The 21,694-nt window shown below is 45.0% G+C and overlaps 1 protein-coding gene across 2 annotated transcripts in view; it reads right to left on the reverse strand.

The window, feature by feature from the left end:
• SLC25A17 (solute carrier family 25 member 17) overlaps positions 1-19,601 on the reverse strand; it is a 30,876-nt gene extending 11,275 nt beyond the window's left edge. For both annotated transcript variants that reach the window (XM_038756772.1, XM_038756773.1), the window contains exons 1-4: positions 19,471-19,601; positions 11,002-11,062; positions 6,935-7,001; positions 5,941-6,092 (exon numbers count right to left, since the gene is read on the reverse strand). In XM_038756772.1, the coding sequence (XP_038612700.1) occupies positions 5,941-6,092; positions 6,935-7,001; positions 11,002-11,062; positions 19,471-19,524 (334 nt within the window). In that variant the 5' untranslated portion in view covers positions 19,525-19,601. The remainder of the gene's footprint in view (positions 1-5,940; positions 6,093-6,934; positions 7,002-11,001; positions 11,063-19,470) is intronic.
• Between the last annotated feature and the right edge of the window lie 2,093 nt (positions 19,602-21,694).

Genomic DNA, 21,694 nt, shown 5'->3' on the forward strand with positions numbered 1-21,694 from the left:
CAAAATGCCCCAACTGAAAGGACGAACATCAATCACTCACTCAATCGTGTTTACTGAACACTATGTGTAGAAGACTGTACTGAGCACTTGGGAGAGTACAACAGAATTAGCATTCACGTTCCCTGCCCGTAACAAGTTTACAGTCTAGAGGGGGGAGTCAGACATTAGTATGAATATCATCATTATTATTATTTTGCTCTCCTGCTGCTTAGTTGAGCACCTACCATTTACATTCTTATAATAATAATTATTATAATTATTGATAAGGTGTTCGTTAAGCGCTATGTGCCAGGCACTGTATTAAGCGCCGAGGCAGATACAAAGTAATAGGGTTGGACATAGTCCCTATTCCACACTGGGCTCACAGTCTTAGTCCCCATTTTCCAGATGAGGTAGCTGAGGAACAGGGAAGTGAAATGACTTTCCCAAGGTCACCCAGCAGACAAGTGGCGGAGCTGGAATTAGAACCCAGGTCTTTCTGACTCCCAGGCTCTATCTACTAGGCCCCGCACTTGGCCGGGCTCAGACGGCCTCCCGGCTGAGCAGCATCCTGGCTCCGCCACTTGTCCGCTGTCACAACTTCCCTGGGCCTCAGTTACTTCATCTGTAAAAAATGGGATTAAGAGTGTGAGCCCAATGTGGGACAGGGACAATGTCCAACCTGATTAACTTGTACTACCCCAGTACTTACCTCCTTCCCTTCCCCACAGCACCTGTATATATGTATATATGGTTGTACATATTTATTACTCTATTTATTTATTTATTTATTTATTTTACTTGTACATTTCTATCCTACTTATTTTATTTTGTTGGTATGTTTGGTTCTGTTCTCTGTCTCCCCCTTTTAGACTGTGAGCCCACTGTTGGGTAGAGACTGTCTCTATGTGATGCCAATTTGTACTTCCCAAGTGCTTAGTACAGTGCTCTGCACATAGTAAGCGCTCAATAAATACGATTGATTGATTGATTGATTAGAACACTGCTTGGCACATAGTAAGCCCTTAACAAGTACCATAATTTTCTTTTTCTGCTCAGACACTTGCAGTGGGAAGGTGCTGCGATCCACAGTTCTCAACACAATGTTTCAGCCATTCAAACTCTCCAAAATTACAAGGAAAACAGTGTTTAAATTTGTCGGGAGAGGTAATTTCAACAATCACTCTGGCAAAAAAAGGAAAATAGGGTATCCCCTCTAAAATACCGATTATTCAAGCGACCCACAAGTTTGAGTCCCCAGAAAACAAATAACTCGGGCTGGGAGATAATTTAAAAAACAAGGAATTAAATCTTTAAGGCTTTGTTTCCTCATATACAATTCTGCAGATATTCAAGTCCCTCTTCCCTAACTTGTCTTCTTCAGGTGATCAGGGGCTGAAAGGGAGTTCAAGAAGCAGCGTGGCTCAGTGGAAAGAGCCCGGGCTTTGGAGGCAGAGGTCAGGGGTTCGAATCCCGGCTCCGCCAATTGTCAGCTGTGTGACTTTGGGCAAGTCACTTCACTTCTCTGGGCCTCAGTTACCTCATCTGTAAAATGGGGATTAAGACTGTGAGCCCCCCGTGGGACAACCTGATCACCTTGTAACCTCCCCCAGCGCTTAGAACACTGCTTTGCACATAGTAAGCGCTTAATAAATGCCATTATAAATATATAAAAGGAGCCATATAACTATTCTAAACGGACGGGGATCTATTCTGTAAAATCTCCAAGAAAGATAGGTCGCAACCATCTTGAGTAACCCAGTTTAACAAGTTCTACCGTGTCCTGGACCTGTTGCAATCCTAGTGTATTTACTCAAGACAGAAGTAAATGTGGAGTGCCTGGAGATCAGCTAGGCATTGGAGTTTTCACTTACCAATCCTTCACAGATTTGAAGACTTAAGTTTGTACTCTTTCCCAAGTGCTTAGTACAGTGCTCTGCACAAGTAAGCGCTCAATAAATACCAATAGAGATGTGGCGTTACCTAGTAGAAAGAGCACGGGCCTAGGGGTCAGAGGACTTGGGTTCTAAACCCAGCTCTGCACCTGCCTGCTGTGTGACCTTGGGTAAGTCACTTCTCTATGCCTCAGTTTCCTCAACTGTAAAATGGGCATTCAATAGCTGTCCTCTCTCCTACTTCAGACTGAGTCCCATGTGGGATAGAGACTTCGCTCAATGTATTTAACTTAGAAAAGTGCTTCACCCATAGTAAGTGTTTTACAACTATTATCATTATTATTGGCTGATTATTAAGTTGCCAATCAATCTTCTCCTTCTTCACACCATTACAATTCCTTTCCTTTCCTTTCTAAGAGTCATCCTTCAGGTAAAGGGAAATTTGCTGGAACCTAGCTGAAAGCATCCAAGGTGGGATGTAGCAGCTCCCATTTGACGATAATTCATCCATTCATTCAATCGTATTTATTGAGCGCTTACTGTGTGCAGAGCAACAACAATGATGGCATTTATTAAGCGCTTACTATGTGCAAAGCACTGTTCTAAGCACTGGGGGGGATACAAGGTGATCAGGTCCCACGGGGGGCTCACAGTCTAAATCCCCGTTTTCCAGATGAGGTCACTGAGGCCCAGAGAATAATAAGAATGATGGCATTTGTTAAGCGCTTACTATGTGCAAAGCACTGTTCTAAGCGCTGGGGAGGATACAAGGTGATCAGGTTGTCCCACGTGGGGCTCACAGTCTTAATCCCCGTTTTCCAGATGAGGTCACTGAGGCCCAGAGAAGTGAAGTGACTCGCCCGAAGTCACCCAACTGACAGTTGGCGGGGCCGGGATTCGAACCCACGACCTCTGACTCCAAAGCCAGGGCTCTTTCCACCGAGCTGCGCTGCTCCTCTGCGATTAGCGCTTGGGAAGTACAAGTTGGCAACATATAGAGACGGTCCTTTCCCAGCAACAGGCTCACAGTCTAGAAGGGGGAATAATAATTGCGGCATTCTTTCATGGTGTTTGTTAAACGCTATGTGCCAAGTATTGTAATAATATAATATGTTGGTATTTGTTAAGCGCTTCCTGTGTGCAAAGCACTGTTCTAAGCACTGGGGGGATACAAGGTGATCAGGCTGTCCCACGTGAGGCTCATAGTCTGAATCCCCATTTTACAGATGAGGTAACTAAGGCACAGAGAAGTTAAGTGACTTGCCCAAGGTCACACAGCTGGCAAGTGGCAGAGCAGGGATTCCAACCCACGACCTCTGACTTCCAAGGCTGTGCTCTTTCCACTGAGCCACGCTGCCTCTCTGCAATGCTGGGGTAGATACAACTTAATCAGGTTGGACGCAGTCCCTGTCATCATCATCAACATCATCATCAATCGTATTTATTGAGTGCTTACTATGTGCAGAGCACTGTACTAAGTGCTTGGGAAGTACAAATTGGCAACATATAGAGACAGTCCCTACCCAACAGTGGGCTCACAGTCTAAAAGGGGGGAGACAGAGAACAAAACCAAACATACTAACAAAATAAAATACATAGAATAGATATGTACAAGTAAAATAAATAGAGTAATAAATATGTACAAACATCTATACATATATACAGGTGCTATGGGGAAGGGAAGGAGGTAAGATGGGGGGGATGGAGAGGGGGACAAGGGGGAGAGGAAGGAAGGGGCTCAGTCTGGGAAGGCCTCCTGGAGGAGGTGAAGGCCTCCTGGGTCCCTGTCCCACGTAGGGCTCACAGTCTTAATCCCCCGTTAACAGATGAGATAACTAATTTGCCCGAGGTCACCCGGCAAACAAGCGACGGAGCCGGGATTAGAACCCAAGTCCTTCCGATTCCCAGGCCCATGCTCTATCCACTAGGCCACGAGCACTTAACTAGGTGCCAAGTGTTGTACTATGCGCTGGGGTAGATACAAGATACATACAAGATGCGGTAGATACAAGATATAATAATAATGATGGCATTTGTTAAGCGCTTACTATGTGCAAAACACTGTTCTAACCTGCCAACCTGCTTAATTCACCCTGATTTCATCTATCCCACCGCTGACCCCTCGTCAGCCCCTGGCCTGGAACCCCCTCCTTCCTCATATTTGACGGACAATGACCCTCCCCTGCTTCAAAGCCTTACTGAAGGCACATCTCCTCCAAGAAGCCTTCCCCAACTAAGCCCTCATTTCCTCTTCTCTCATCCCCTTCTACATCCCCCCCCCTTCTACATCTACATCAGAGAAGCAGCGGGGCTCAGTGGAAAGAGCACAGGCTTGGGAGTCAGAGGTCATGGGCTCTAATCCCGGCTCCGCCACTTATCGGCTGTGTGACTTTGGGCAAGTCACTTCACTTCTCTGTGCCTCAGTTTCCTCATCTGTAAAATGGGGACTAAGACTGTGAGCCCCACGTGGGACAACCTGATCACCTTCTAGACTGTCAGCCCATTGTTGGGTAGGGACCTTCTCTATATGTTGCCAACTTGTACTTCCCAAGTGCTTAGTACAGTGCTCTGCACACAGTAAGCACTCAATACGACAATGAATGAATGAATCACCTTGTATCCCCCAGCGCTCAGAACAGTGCTTTGCACATAGTAAGCGCTTAACAAATACCATCATTATTATTATTATTTATCACCCTCACACCCATCTGCATCCTTTATTCACCCCACCTGCAACTGCACAGTGCTTATATAATTTCTTTTTATACTAATGTATAAAAAGAGAAGCAGTGTGGCTCAGTGGAAAGAGCCCGGGCTTTGGAGTCAGAGGTCATGGGTTCAAATCCCGGCTCCACCAACTGTCAGCTGTGTGACTTTGGGCAAGTCACTTAACTTCTCCGGGCCTCAGTTCCCTCATCTGTCAAATGGGGATTAAGACTGTGAGCCTCCCCGTGGGACAACCTGATCACCTTGTAACCTCCCCAGTGCTTAGGACAGTGCTTTGCACATAGTAAGCGCTTAACAAATACCATCATTATTATTATTATTAATGTCTGTCTCCCCCTCTTGATTATAGGCTCCCTGTGGGCAGGGAATAGGATGACCATCTCTGTTTTACTGTATGCTTACAAATGCTCAGGACAGTGCTCCACACACATTAAGCGTTCATAAATACCAAAGATGGCATACTTTCACCCATGAGAGTGTGGGCTGCAGCTGGTTCTCGATGGGTAATCATTGTTCAGTGTAGCCTGGATTGCCCCGGATGCTTTTTTTCCTTTCCTGATGGCTTTAATGTACCATTTCTGGCTGTTCCAACATCTTTCACCTGCATTCACTTCTGCTTCAATGGCTTAGTGAGGAAATGAGGCCACCGTCTTGGCAACTGCTACTGAAACGCTTGAGGTGACTCCTTACTGGGCTGCCATCAACAAAATTTACAATAAAGACACTGGCACTATCTTTTGGGTTTGAATGTGATTTCTGTGACCTCCCTTCTTCTCCAAAAGATAACTGTTTCTGACTGAGGAGCAGGCCACTTTGGTTGTTGGGGTGTATCATTTTTTTTTTCCCAAAACACAAACCCGGTTCCTGGAAACTAGCTTGTTTAACCATGGGTTTGACCCAGAAAAGCCCTGCTCTTATTCTAAGTAACTGGACTGGCTCTCGCCCTAAGAATACAGGTTGAAGGATCATGGGCAGAGACCCCCATTCTCTGACACCTGCCAACTTCAGTGGCCTTGGGAGATGCCACCTTGGTAGCCCCTTAGGCCAGCAGTGTGCTCCTACCCACTTCCCAAAGATAGCAAAGATAAATAAGATGACATATGCAAGATGACATATTCTTCTTGGACCTCAAGAAGAAAAGAAACTACCGTTTAAAGAACTATACTTGACCACCCTTTAGCTTCCGCCTTCAGGTTTTACAACTATATAATGGGAAGTAACTTGATGAACCAAACAGCAATCACCTCAACCACTAGCTGGTCATTACATAATCGCCTTATTGAAATGCCAAAGTACTACATTGACAGGAGCTGTAGAAACATTCAGAAAGTCTTCTTACCTGCAACAAATCCAACAACTAGATCCTTTCCCGTGGTCGAACGTTTACCTTTGACCCAGACCGCTTTGAGGCTGTTGAAAGTGTAGAAATAGACAAAGTTTGAACAGCAGAGGCTGGAAATGACTGGAAACCACCCTCGGTAGGGGGCCAGGCTGAGGGAAAATAAAAGACAGAGCCAAAGTCAAAAGTGATTAAAATCGATTCCAAGTGCTCCCCAGAACCTGGAATCAAGCCTCTCTGATAGGTCCCAGCCCTCCCATCTTCACGACACCCAAACGTAACTGACAGATGAAATCCCATACCAATGCATCCTAACTGCCAAGTGGCTTGCTCCTCAATAAGGAAAAAGGAGCGCACGAAAATAACTTTCTGACCCCGAAGACTGTGCCAGCGTCTTGACTGTCAATTTCATTTTATTAAGGAGTCACCGCAAGCATTTTAATAGCAATTGCCAAGATGGTGGTGTCATTCCCACAATGAGCCCACTGAAGCGGAGAGCCCAGTGCGGGAGAGACGTAGCTAAGATACAGAAATGAACTGCAGTGCAACTGATGCAAATGATTTTTAACTACTTCACTCTTCCTCTGTTGTGAAGCCCTCATCTAAACCCTTGCTTTGACTAAGAAGTTGGAAATCCATCTTAATGAGAAGCTTTAAGCAAGGTCAGGATACCAGTGAGGAAAATAAAATCCTTAATCACAGAGAAGGCACTTCAGCTGGAGGTTTATATAACAGAGAAATGTGTTTCATAGTTCCAGTGGTCTACCATGGCTGTCTGTGGGATCTAAAAGAAATTGCTGGCTGAAATGAGCAATCACAGCTATTTACACGGGCCCTAAGTAGTGAAAATGTATAATGGGGTCAGATTATTAACAAGTCACGTCTCTGGGGCTTTATAGATTGATGGGATAAAGATGATGGTGAATCATGCGGGTAAATACTACTCCAAAATGGCTGTTTCACTTAGTTTCAAATTAACTGAAGTAATTCTTACAGGCCTTCTTCTTTAATTATCTCCAGTAACACTGTATGCGTGGTCTTGGATTTACGTTTCTCATCCACTGCAAGATCAAAGAAGAGGTATTTACAATTAGCGAATCTGTAGAAAAACGCTCAACTTCAGAAAATTTGACTGAAGAGCCATTTACCCAATCGCCGCTCTTGGTTCTGACTAGTCATTGAGCACTTACTAAGTGCAGAGCCCTCTACTAATCATCTTGGAAAATAAAACAGATGCGACATGGTCCCTGTGCTCAAGGAGCAGACAGACATTGACAAACTGCCCTCATCTTCAAGGAACACCAGCCACGGTGAGAACTAAACCATCTTACCCAAAACATCCTCACCTTCCTATCACCTCTCCCTAATTTTCCCATCATAGTGGAACTTGCTACCATCTTCCCAAAGCCCACAACCTTGGCATCATCTTCCCTCTCTCTCAGCCCCCACATTGAATCTGCTGTCAAATCCTGTCAGTTTCTCCTCCCAAACATCTCCAGGATCCACCTCTGCTCCTCCACCCAGAGGGCCAGCACCCTGGTCCCGGTATTCGTCATACCCCAGACTGCCTATTGCTTCAAGCGCTTAGTACAGTGCTTTGCAAACAGTAAGCGCTCAATAGATACAATTGAACAAATGAATGAATCAGCTTCCTTGCTGATCTCCCTGCCCCGAGTTCCCCCACTCCATTCTGCTGCCTGGTTGCTTCATCTAAAACGCTGTTCTGCACATAGCTCTCCGCATGTTTCTTTTCTTTCTCCATAGTCAAAATTCATAACCCATTGGCTTGACATCACTCAATCAACTTTCTGCTTCCTATTCTTTCACCCTCTTCTCCGAGTTGGCATTCTTGGCTCCTCTCGAGCTAGCCCACTCACTAGGCCTAATTCTTGCCTCTCCAGCCCACATCCTTCCCCTGGCCTGGAGCTACCTTCCTCTTCCAATCTTACAAATCTCCCCATCTTCAAAGTCTTACTGAAATGACATCTCCAGGAGGTTTTCCCCGGTTACTTTCTCCTAATAATAACTGTAGTATTTTTTAAGTGTCAAATCACTGTACTAAGCACTGGGGTACGTAAGAGATAACTGGGTCCCACACTGGGCTCACGGTCTAAAAAGGAGAGAGGACATGTACTGAACCCCCATTTTGCAAATGAGGTAACTGAGGCACTGAGGAGTTAAGTGACTTGCCCGAGGTCACACAACAGGTACGTGGCAGAGCTAGGATTAAAACCCAGGTCCTCCCACTGAGGTCTTTTCAGTAGACCACCCCGCTTCTCCCCTTCTGAGGTTGCAGCTTCCCCAACTGCCACCTCAGCACTTTCTGAGCACTTGTAAACTCACAACCTCCCATTTTTGCAAATACCTTACATCCATCATTAAAGTTCTCATTCATGTACAGAACCCTCTTTTTTCTTTCCTCCTAGCTGTAAAATTTAGTACCTGTCTCCCCTGCTAGAGAAGCAACATGGCGTAATGGATAGAGGAAGGGCCTGGGAGTAAAAAGGTCACGGGTTCTAATCCTGGCACCGCCACGTGTCTGTTGTGTAACTGTGTCACTTCACTTCTCTGTGCCTCAGTCGCCTCATCTGTAAAATGGGGATTGTGACTGTGAGCCCTATGTGGGACAGGGATTGTGTCCAATCCAGTTTCCTTGTCTCCACCCTCTTGCTTAGTACAGTGCCTGGAACATAGTAAACACTTAAATACCATTATTATTGTTAGACGGTAAGCTTCTTGAGGGCAGGGTTCATCTCTACTTGCTCTACTATCCTCTCTCAAGCACTTAGTACAGTGCCCTGCACATAATAGGCTCGCAATAATACTACTGATTGATTCCCCAAATTATTTATGAGTTATAATAGCAGACTCAGAAATAATAAGTGATAATTGCATTTGTTAAGCATTTCCTATGTGCCAAACACTGAACTATGTGCTGGGGTAGATAAAAGATATTGGATACAGTCCCTGTCCCGCAGCCTAAGTAGGAGGAGGAGGAGTATTTATTGAGCGCCCACCGGGTACAACGCACTGTACTGGGCATTTTGGGAAAGTAAAACTGCAGTCCAAGACACGTTCCCTGCCTACACGGAGCTTCCACTCTAATGTGCCAATGAAGACGGGATTTGAGATAATGTACTAAGCCCTCTTCCTGGGCCCTGATGCTCAAGAGCGCAACGAGTCGGGAACTCAGCTCACGGAATTTCCTCCGATGACTGTTTACGCCCCAGGAGGCAGAACGGACATCAAATCTCCATTTTACAGATGAGGGAACTGAAGTCCAGAGAAGTTACGTGACATGCCCTAGATCACACGGCAGTTGAGATTAGTACCCAAGTCCTCACACTCAGTCTTGAAGAACATCAACCAGTTTAACAACTGAGAATGTCAATGCTTACAAGGTGCATTATTATTATCACTATTACATTGTTCAGCATTTACTATGTGTCAAGCGCTGTTCTAAGCGCTGGGGTAAATACCAGTTCATCAGGTCAGGCACAGTCCCTGTCTCACAAGGGGCTCGTAGTCTAAGGAGGAGGGAGAAAAGGTACTGAATCCCCACTGTACAAGATGAGGAAACTGAGGCACAGGGAAATTAAGTGAGTTGCCCAAAGTTACCCAGAAATCAATTTGGTGGACTTGCAATTAGGATTCAAGTCTTCTCACTCCCAGGCTGTGCTCTTTCCACTAGACCATGCTGCTTCTCTAAGTATCACCTAGTAATAGGAGGTAGGTCATTTAATAGCTCAACGATGAGGAATTCTGTGCTTGCCAGCCTTTCCCATAGGAAGAAACCCTTCTAGCATCCCTAATTTCTCTGCCTTTTCCTGCCCCATTCTTTAAAAACCACTTGAGAGCATTACAAACCTTGGAATTAAAGTTGGAGCTAACCACCAAAAAATAAATTCAGTAGTCTCACTGAGGCCTTCTTATTAGTCCAACCACAACCCAAGTGGACTACCAGCTTTTAGGGTGTCTAGTTGGGAACACTCAGTGAAGAAAATCAGAGGGACTGCAAAAGGACAGGGTGCCATTTCAGAGCCACCTGAGGCGGTTACATTTATATGAGAGGATTAGACAATTCTATGAACGAATTTTGCTTTGTAATTTTCTTTCTCTGTTTCTCCTTTTGCTCTGAGGAGGGCTTTCCCCCTGGGAAGACTCTGTCAGTTTTGTTCCTTTTGCATTGGCAAGACCAGCAACATGAAATTAATACAACCATAATCTACTTCCCTCTAACTTAGAAACAACTGACGCCTTCTAATTAAGAAATGGAATCAATGGCTAACATTGAGGGCAGGGTTCATCTCTACTTGCTCTACTATCCTCTCTCAATTATTATATTATATTATTATTATAATTATTATATTATTATTAATGTGGAATGGATGCCGGTCACTTAAACAGTAATATCGCAGCTGGAGATAGACAGCTGGGGGGCTCTGGAAGGAAGACTTGTTTGAGGGGGCCAGGGAAGAGGTGCTCTAAAACATTACCCAACCCCTGTCTCTCCACCCACCCATGCTGCTGTTCCTGCCAATCTGTCTTGAGGTAAAGCCATGACTCCTGCCATCCTCACCAAGATTCCTGCACTCTCCCCTACCTTTTCCATGGTATCTGTTAAACGCTCACTTTATGTCATGCACTGCTCTAAGCGCTTGGGTAGATACGCGCTTATCATGTTGGACACAGTCCCTGAACCACACAGGGCCCACGGTCTAAGAGGGAGAAGAATTTAATCCCCATTTTACAGACAAGGTAACTGAGGCACAGAGAAGTTAAGTGACTTGCCCGAGGACACATAGGAGAGACAGGATTAGAACTCAGCACAACTGATTCCCAAGCCCATGTCCTTTCCACGTTGCTTCTCTCCTCTTCCTTGTCCTTTTCCACTGTCCCAGACCCCACACCTTCATCCACTCACGTGAGAAGGCCTTCGCCTTGTCTTAAGCTGAGAGAGTTTCGGGAATTTACCAAGGGCCACTTATTGGCCCAACAAGCAAACTGACAGACTCCCCAGAGATCAAGAGCATAAGAGCCACAAAAGAATACAATTCTTACCTTGGAGTCGAAGTCTTGCTGTATCCAAAGGAAAAAACACCGTCATTGCGGTCACACTTCCCTGCAAGAGTTAAGAGAACATTCAGTTATTACCTGGTCACGTAAACCAAGAGTGGAGCTTCCCTCAAACAGGAGTTCCTTATTAAAGACGGGTCAAGACTTGCTTCCCCGTAAACCATTCCTCCAGCGGCTCTCTAGGCACCTTTTAGGATGAGATGACTAGCGTCAGTTAAACTTCAGCTGTGGAGAGAAGCATTTATAAAAAAGAAATCCAGTCATTTCCATGTACACTGGTCTCAAGTCAGATTCATTCATTCAATCGTTATTGATTGAGCGCTTACTGTGTACGCAGCACTGTACTAAGTGCTTGGGAAGTACAAGTTGGTAACATACAGAGACGGTCCCTACCCAACAATGGGCTCACGGATGTTGAGCATAACTGAGCAGACTACCAGCGCTGCAATTGCAGCCTTAGTATATAGAGCCACGCCACTGGAAGGAACATTAAAAAGTCAACTTGTTCCATAAAATCTATTTTTTATTTTACAAAGGGGAGCAGGCCCCTCTAGTTCTATTTATGCACAAGAATCCACTTTCCCAAAATACAGACCACACCGTAACCCTCCACAAAAATGTCAAAAAAGCCCCCTGCCCCATATACCCACTAAAGCTTCAACGGCTTGACAAAACATTCACTCTGAGGTGAGCGAGAACTTCAAGGAAGTTATTTCCGTGAACGTCCCACACAGCTCAGAGGTGCTCCAACCGAACACCAAGACAAGCAGCACTTATATATGGATCAAATTGTCCTCTCCTTCTGTAAACTCCCTGTGGGCAGGGAATGTACCTACCAATTCTGTTGAACTGCTTTCTCCCAAGTGCTGCACAGTACTATGCAAACAGTAAGCGCTCGATAAATACCACTGATCGATTGCTGTGCTTCAGCAAGTTCGCAATCACAGATAAAGGTTTTAGGTAATTAACATTGGAGCCCACCTGACACAGTATTTACCGCACACTGATGTTTTCTGCTTGAGGGGTAAAACAACTTTGCAGATGAAAAATATATAAGGCCACCAAAAAGAAAGAAAAACAAATCCAGCCTGTTGTGTTTTCCTATGTAGCTCCTAAAAACAAGTATTTCCGGGCCTCAGTCGCGCAGACTACCCAACATATCTATGCAAAAGCAGCCTACGAATATTCATTCATTCAATCGTATTTATTGAGTGCTTACTGTGTGCAGAGCACTGTAGTAAGCGCTTGAGAAGTACTAGTTGGCAACATATAGAGATGGTCCTTCCCCAACAACGGGCTCACAGTCTAGAAGGGGGAATAATAATTGCGGCATTCTTTCATGGTGTTTGTTAAATGCTTACTATGTGCCAAGTACTGTAATAATATAATATGTTGGTATTTGCTAAGCGCTTACTATGTGCAAAGCGCTCAAGACAGGAAACAGAGTAAGGACAAAAAAGAAGAGAATAAAAGAAACGTAAGAAACTCCTAACCTAAAAAGAAGCTTGTTGTGAGATCTCTCTTCCTTCATAACGCTTGCTCAAAACCCCCTTTCCAATAAGGATCAGTGAACATAAATATCACTGATTAACTGATTGATTGGAACACATTATGCCTGCTTTAAAAAACAAATGCATCAGAACAGTTGCTGAATTCTGATAGTGACTGCTGCATTATTGCTTCAAAGTGTCCAGATTATCCACGCTAGTCTTGTGCCCGCTAAAGCTAAAAGACCCCTCCGAAAAAAAACAAAACAAAAAAAACCCCACAGGCTAAACACGAGCACTGGTTAAAATGCATGTCTTGGGTTTTTCCAGATTATTATCTGTTCCCATAAATGTACGCATTTAGATGGTAAACATTATATGCACATAGGAAAAATAAGACACGCTGCCATCAAGGTGGCTGGCTCCAAGCCCTAGCCCAAGACCAGTGTGTTCTCCCAGAGTCAACCAGCCAATCCAATCAATCAATCAATCAATCGTATTTATTGAGCGCTTACTGTGTGCAGAGCACTGTACTAAGCAATCCAGACTGCACCGCGGCTCCCGAAGCAATGCACCCCATCTGGGGCCCCAGAGGAGAGGATCCTGAGGTCAAATGTGGGGTGCAGCTGAGGACTGGCCCCCTGAGCTGCTGCTGCCACTCATTTTTTTTAAAGGTATCTCATTCAATCGTATTTATGGAGCGCTTACTGTGTGCTTAAGTGCTGACTATGTGCCAGGCACTGTACTCAGTGCTGGAATACGTACGAGCTAATCGGGTTGGACCCAGTCCCTCTCCCACGTGGGGTTCACAAGTCTTAATCCCCATTTTACAGATGAGTTAACTGAGGCACAGAGAAGCGAAGTGACTTGGCCAAGGTCGCAGAGCAGACGAGTGGAAGAGCCAGGTATAGAAGTCAGGACCTTCTGACCCCGAGGCTTGTGCTCTATTCACTGGGCAATGCTGCTTTTCACGCTTCTCAAGGGAATTTATTGCCACTGCCACCAACATCCCTAGTCTTCTAGGCTGTGATCCCACTGTTGGGTAGGGACTGTCTCTTTATGTTGCCAACTTGGACTTCCCAAGCGCTTAGTACAGTGCTCTGCACACAGTAAGCGCTCAATAAATACGATTGATTGATTGATCCCTCCCTGGGAGTCCCCCACCCAAGGGACAGTAGGAAAGGCAAGGTGGAGGGGGTGGGATTAGGGTCAGAGGAGGACCAGCCAGGGCAGACTTGCCAGGAGGTGGAAGCCACCTTTCTCACATTGGCAGAGACCACACAGCTGCTAGTAAGGTATAAAAGCACATTATCTGACAGCAATCTATACCACACATATTCTAGTAAAAACTATAAAAATACACCCATTCTTCATTCATTCAATCATATTTATTCCTTCCTTCCTTCCTTCCTCTCCCCCTCGTCCCCCTCTCCATCCCATCTTACCTCCTTCCCTTCCCCACAGCACCTGTATATATGGATATATGTTTGTACATATTTTTTATTCTATTTATTTTATTTGTACATATCTATTCTATTTATTTTATTTTGTTAGTATGTTTGGTTTTGTTCTCTGTCTCCCCCTTTTAGACTGTGAGCCCACTGTTGGGTAGGGACTGTCTCTATATGTTGCCAATTTGTACTTCCCAAGCACTTAGTACAGTGCTCTGCACATGGTGAGTGCTCAATAAATACAATTGATGATTTATTGAGCACTTACTGTGTGCAGAGCACTTACCCAGGAATTCTAACACTCTGAGCACGGGTTCTGCGGCTGAACACAGCATAAGAATCTCAAACATCTTTTTCCAGAAGGAAAACCCTCTGATCAAAGAAAGGGACACCCTTTGGGAAAGGCACAGATTGTACAATTAATCTCACAAGTGACACTTCTGTTCACACCAAAAAACCTATATTTTCTGAGAAGGTTGATGAAGTGGTGTGGCCTAGTGGAAAGAACCCGGGATTGGGAGTCACAAGACCTGGAATCTCATCCTGACTCCACCGTTTACCAATTGTGAGAACTTGACCAAGTCACCTAACATCTGTGTACCTCAGTTTCCTTATTTGTGAAATGGGAATACGACTCCTGTTCTCTCTCTCTTTCAGACTTGTGAGCCCTGTGTAGGCCTCGGACTGTGTCCAATTCCAATCTGATTTTGTTGTAATGATTCCAGTGCTCAGAACATTGTGTAACAATAATAATAATAATAATAATAATAATGATAATAATAATAATGATGATGATGATGATGATGATGGCACCCTACAGAGTGCTTAAAATTTTCATTAACAATCCGACCTATCAACAACAACATCAATCGTATTTATTGAGCGCTTACTATGTGCAGAGCACTGTACTAAGCACTTGGGAAGTACAAATTGGCAACATATAGAGACAGTCCCTACCCAACAGTGGGCTCACAGTCTAAAAGGGGGAGACAGAGAACAAAACCAAACATACTAACAAAATAAAATAAATAGACCTATCAGATGAATTCACTACATTTAAACTATTATTAGTTTTGCAGCCAAATAGTAAATACAGTTATTAAATCTCTGCGGCTGTTTATCTGCTGCGTGGTTTTCTTTAAGCGCTCAATAAATACGATTGATTGATTGAATTGTCTTCTTTAAACTTGATGGTAAGCTCTGCCTCCTTCACAGCTATACCACCTCCCACCTACCCAATTGCTCCTGATGCTCCTCCACTCTATAGCACCTAGTACAGTCCTGAACACTCACTAAGATCTCAATAAATGTCAGAGAGAGACTGGTTTAAAACTTAATTCCAGGAAAGCGATCAGAGCCCATGTGCCAGCAACAGGTTATTTTGTTCCGGCTCTGAGGGTTTAAAATGGGCCCCTGAGAGATGCGGGGAGGGTTGTTGAAGGTAATATTCAGGACTGAAATGCCTGTGTAACTTGTACTCCCAAGCGCTTAGTACAGTGCTCTGCACACAGTAAGCGCTCAATAAATACGACTGAATGAATAAAGGGAGCTGGGTGCTTTTATTTAGGCTTCTGGACTGAACTGATGCTGAGATGTATTTGTGTAAGGGCTTAGTTTTATTTTTTTTTAAGTGTTGATGGGAAGGCTGGTCGGCAATCATAAAGGGCAGCTGAATCCCAGTGGCAGTGAGCTAAAGAGCAGGAAGAAGACTGAACCAAAATTACAGTCACATTAGAAGTTTCGTTTTTTTTTTTTAAATTGTGCCGGGGTCAATGTCTCAGAAATAAGCTGTTCAAAATTGGCTTAGTTGAAGAGGAATAGTTTCCCAAACTTATATTCCGGGTCTGTCTTACAAGCACATTCTAGTTTGCACATGCTAAGAAGAAAGGGAGTTTTGTTTTATCCCTGGGTGTGTCACTCCTATTGGGACATCAGAGACCTAAAAAGCCTACTGTTCAGACTGGCCAGCACAGTAAAAAGGAAATCAATCAATCAATCAATCAATCAATCGTATTTATTGAGCGCTTACTATGTGCAGAGCACTGTACTAAGCGCTTGGGAAGTACAAATTGGCAGCACATAGAGACAGTCCCTACCCAACAGTGGGCTCGAAATGGAAATGAACTGGATTTGGGGTCTAAACCTCCACAGAGAGAGCCTAGGGAATCTCTGTTAAGAAAAAATGGGCCCCACAGAAAAGTGCAATTGCACTCATCCTGTTACCAAAATGGTTATATGGAAAATGTAAACTTAAAAAGAAAATGGAGATTTCTAATAAAGGAGCTTTTGAGGTTTAGAGAATTAAATCAAGATTCCACTTTGTCTTGGATCCCTTATAGTAGACTAATCTTAAAGGTCACTGAAGACTCAGTGTATACCTGGGTTCTAATTCTGACTCTGCCACTTGTCTGCTGTGTGATCTTGGGCAAGTCACTTAATTTCTCTGTGCCTCAGTTCCCTCATCTGCAAAATGGGGATTTAATACCTGTTCTCCTTTCTAATTAGGCTGGGAGCTCCACGTGGGACCTGATTATTTTGTATCTACTCCAGTGCTTGGCCAGATTAAGCGCTTAACAAAATACATGACTATTATAAAAATAATTAGTTCCTCTGACTCTGCAGGGAACAAGTCCTGTGTTTCCACTGAATCTCCTAAGAGCTTAGTACAGTGCAGGACACTCATTAAATGCTCAAAAAATATGACTACTTTGCCAACCACTACACCTGCAATATCCCTCCACACCAATCAACAGCATTTTTTGAGTGCTTACTGTGTGCAGGGCACTGTACTAAATGCTTGGGAGAGTACAAACAACAATATATCAGAAACGTTCCCTGCTCATAACAAGCTTACAGTCAAGGAGGGGAGACAGAAATCACTATAAATAAATTACAGATATATACAGAGAAGCAGCATGGCTCAGCGAAAAGAGCACGGGCTTTGGAGTCAGAGGTCATGGGTTCGAATCCCAGCTCTGCCAATTGTCAGCTGTGTGACTTTGGGCAAGTCACTTAACTTCTCTGTGCCTCACTTCCCTCATCTGTAAAATGGGGATTAAGACTGTAAGCCCCCTGTGGGACAATCTGATCACCTTGCATCCTTCCCCGCGCTTAGAACAGTGCTTTGCACATAGTAAGCGCTTAATAAATGCCATCATTATATATGTAAGTGCTGTGGGGCTGGGGACAGAGGTGGTGAATAAAGGGAACAAGTCAGGGTGAAGCAGAAGGGAACGGGAAAAGAGGAAATGAGAGCTTAGGGAAAGCCTCTTGGAGAAGATATGCCTTCACTGAGGTTTGAAGGTAGGGAGAGTAATCGTCTGTCGGATATGAAAAGGGTGGGAGTTCCAGGCCAAAGGCAGGATGTGGGCGAGAGGTCGGTGGCGAAATAGACAAAATCTAGGTACAGTGAGTACTTTGGTATTAGTGGAACAAACTGTGTAGGAGAGTACGGAGGTGAGGGAGGGGGAAAGGTACTTTTCAGACCTCCTCCAGGAGGCCTTCCCAGACTGAGCCCCTTCCTTCCTCTCCCCCTCACCCCCCCTCCATCCCCCCATCTTACCTCTTTCCCTTCCCCACAGCACCTGTATTTATGTTTGTACGTATTTATTACTCTATTTATTTTACTTGTACATATCTATTCTATTTATTTTATTAGTATGTTTGGTTTTGTTCTCTGTCTCCCCCTTCTAGACTGTGAGCCCACTGTTGGGTAGGGACTGTCTCTATATGTTGCCAACTTGTACTTCCCAAGCGCTTAGTACAGTGCTCTGCACACAGTAAGCGCTCAATAAATACGATTGATTGATTGATTTGCAGAATCTGCTTCAAGGCTCTCCACCAACCCTCCTCATCAGGCCTCCTTACCCTTAGCTCCGCAGCTGGCTTTATTCCACCCAAACTCACCTAACCAACTCGCTCTCAACCCTCCTGATTCCATGTTTTTGCTCCTACTTCCATCAGTCCAGAAATCCCTCCCCACCCTAATGTGACAGACCGTAGCTCTCTCTGCATTCAAAGCCCTCTCTTGGGCATAGAAGTACAATTATTTGTTCTGATTACCCTCTTCATAGATCTTTTATGTTTGTCTCTCCCACTAGAGTGTAAGTTCTTTGTGGGTAGGGATGGGGTGGGGGAGGAGATGGGGGAGGGGGAGCAGACAGACAATATGTTCCCAACTTGTACTTCCCAAGCGCTTAGTACAGTGCTCTGCACACAGTAAGCGCTCAATAAATACGATTGGATGAATGAATGAACAAAATAAAATATATTAACAAGATAAAATAGAATTGTAAATATGTACAAGTAAAATAAATACAGTAATAAATCTGTACAAACATATATACAGGTGCTGTGGGGAGGGGAAGGAGGTAAGGCGGGGGGGATGGGAAGGGGGAGGAGATGGGGAGAGGGAGAAGACATACAACAAAACAAACTATATTAACGAAATAAAATAAATAGAATAGCAAATATGTACAAGTAAAATGAACAGAGTAATAAATCTGTACAAACATACATACAGGTGCTGTGGGGAGGGGAAAGAGGTGGGGCCGAGGGGATGGGGAGGGGGAGGAGAGACAACAAAACAAAATATATTAACAAAATAAAATAAACAGAATAGTAAATATGTACAAGTAAAATAGAGTAATAAATCTGTACAAACATATATACAGGTGCTGTGGGGAGGGGAAGGAGGTAAGGCGGGGGGCATGGGGAGGGAGAGGAGATGGGGAGGAGGAGACAGACAACAAAACAAAATATATTAACGAAATAAAATAAATAGAATAGTAAATATGTACAAGTAAAATAGAGTAATAAATCTGTACAAACATATACAGGTGCTGTGGGGATGGGAAGGAGGTAAGGCGGGGGGGATGGAGAGGGAGAGGAGATGGGGAGGAGGAGGAGACAGACAACAAAAAATATATTAACGAGATAAAATAAATAGAATAGTAAATATGTACAAGTAAAATAAATAGAGTAATAAATCTGTACAAACATATATACAGGTGCTGTGGGGAGGGGAAGGAGGTAAGGCGGGGGTGATGGGGAGGGAGAGGAGATGGGGAGGAGACAGACAACCAAACAAAATATGTTAACGAAATAAAATAAATAGAATAGTAAATATGTACAAGTAAAATAGGGTAATAAATCTGTACAAACATATATACAGGTGCTGTGGGGAGGGGAAGGAGGTAAGGCGGAGGGGATGGGGAGGGAGAGGAGATGGGGAGGAGACAGACAACCAAACAAAATATATTAACAAAATAAAATAAATAGAATAGTAAATATGTACAAGTAAAATAGTGTAATAAATCTGTACAAACATATATACAGGTGCTGTGGGGAGGGGAAGGAGGTAAGGCGGGGGGGGATGGGGAGGGAGAGGAGATGGGGAGGAGACAGACAACCAAACAAAATATATTAACAAAATAAAATAAATAGAATAGTGACTATGTACAAGTTAAATAACTCCGCCTCTTCCCGCCCCACCGCGTCGGTTCCCTCTTCCTCACCACAGCGCCGGCCACGGCGTGGACCAGGCTCTCGTAGGACAGGACGGCGGCCATGGCCCCGACTGACTGACTGACAGGACTGACTGGACTGACTGACTGACTGGGCTGACTGACTGAACTGAATGGACTAACTGACTGACTGGGCTGACAGCCTGGACTGACAGCCTGGACTGACTGACTGACTGGCCTGACTGACCTGACTGACTGGCCTAACTGACTGACTGGCCTAACTGACTGCCTGGCCTGACTGACTGACTGCCTTGACTGACTGGACTGACTGCCTGACTGCCTTGACTGACTGCCTGCCTTGACTGACTGGCCTGACTGACTGCCTGGCCTGACTGCCTGCCTTGACTGACTGGCCTGACTGACTGACCTGACTGACTGGCCTAACTGACTGACTGGCCTAACTGACTGACTGCCTTGACTGACTGACTGACTGGACTGACTGCCTGGCCTGACTGACTGACTGGCCTGACTGACTGCCTGCCTTGACTGACTGGCCTGACTGACTGACTGGCCTGACTGACTGACTGACTGACCGGTCTAACTGACTGACTGGCCTGACTTACTGCCTGGCCTGACTGACTGCCTTGACTGACTGACTGACTGCCTGGCCTGACCGACTGACTGCCTTGACTGACTGCCTGCCTTGACTGACTGGCCTGACTGACTGCCTGGCCTGACTGACTGACTGGCCTGACTGACTGACTGGCCTGCCTGACTGAGTGGCCTGACTGGCCTGACTGACGGGCCGCTGCGGGCCACAGGCCTGAACTCCCGCCCGCCGATTGGCCAGCCACATCCGGGTCACGCGGCGCCGGACGTCACGCCAGCACGCACGTCACGTCAGGCGCGCACGTCAAATCAGCCACGCCATCCCTTTTGCCCGCCCGCCCGCTCTCCCAGGAAGGGGCGCGGTGGGCGTGGCTCGTGCGGACGGCAGCCAATCAGAAGGCGCCTTTGTCTCCCTCTCTAACGCCCCCTAGAGGGCGAGGGCTGGAGGCGCGCGCGCGGTGGCCGTTCGCGGGCCTGCTTTCCCCTCGAAGCCCTCCAGAGGTGGATAATAATAATAATGATAATTATTTTACTTTTACATATCTATTCTATTATTTTTATTTTGTTAATATGTTTTGGTTTGTTCTCTGTCTCCCCCTTCTAGACTGTGAGCCCACTGGGGACCGTCTCTATATGTTGCCAACTTGTACTTCCCAAGTGCTTAGTACAGTGCTCTGCACACAGTAAGCGCTCAATAAATACGATTGATTGCATTTATTAAACTTTTACTATATGCAAAGCACTGTTCTGGGGGGATACAAGGTGATCAGGTTGTCCCACGGGGGGCTCACAAGTCTTCATCACCATTTTACTCTATTTGTACATATTTATTCTATTTATTTTATTTTGTTAATATGTTTTGTTGTCTGTCTCCCCCTTCTAGACTGCGAGCCCGCTGCTGGGTAGGGACCGTCTCTTTATGTTGCCAACTTGTACTTCCCAAGCGCTTAGTACAGTGCTCTGCACACAGTAAGCGCTCAATAAATACAATTGATTGATTGATGGCATTTACTAAACTTTTACTATATGCAAAGCACTGTTCTGGGGGGATACAAGGTGATCAGGTTGTCCCACGGGGGCCTCACACAAGTCTTCATCACCATTTTACTCTATTTTATTTGTACATATTTATTCTATTTATTTTATTTTGTTAATATGTTTTGTTGTCTCCCCCTTCTAGACTGTGAGCCCACTGTTGGGTAGGGACCGTCTCTTTATGTTGGTAACTTGTACTTCCCAAGCGCTTAGTACAGTGCTCTGCACACAGTAAGCGCTCAATAAATACGAATGAATTTTACAGATGAGGTAACAGAGGCACAGAGAAATGACTTACCCAAAGTCACACAGCTGACAAGTGGCAGAGCTTGGTATTTGTTAAGCGCTTACTACGTGCTAAGCACCGTCTTAAGCACTGGGGGGATACAAGGTGATCAGGTTGTCCCTCATGGGGCTCAGTCTCCATCCCCATTTTCCAGATGAGGGAACTGAGGCCCAGAGAAGTGAAGTGACTTGCCCAAAGTCACACAGCTGACAATTGGCAGAGCTTGGTATTTGTTAAGCACTTACTATGTGCCAAGCACTGTCTTAAGCACTGGGGGGATACAAGGTGATCAGGTTGTCCCTCGTGGGGCTCAGTCTTCATCCCCATTTTACAGATGAGGGAACT

Source organism: Tachyglossus aculeatus, chromosome 14 (genome assembly GCF_015852505.1).
Source record: "Tachyglossus aculeatus isolate mTacAcu1 chromosome 14, mTacAcu1.pri, whole genome shotgun sequence".
In the NCBI taxonomy this organism is placed as follows: Eukaryota; Metazoa; Chordata; class Mammalia; order Monotremata; family Tachyglossidae; genus Tachyglossus; species Tachyglossus aculeatus.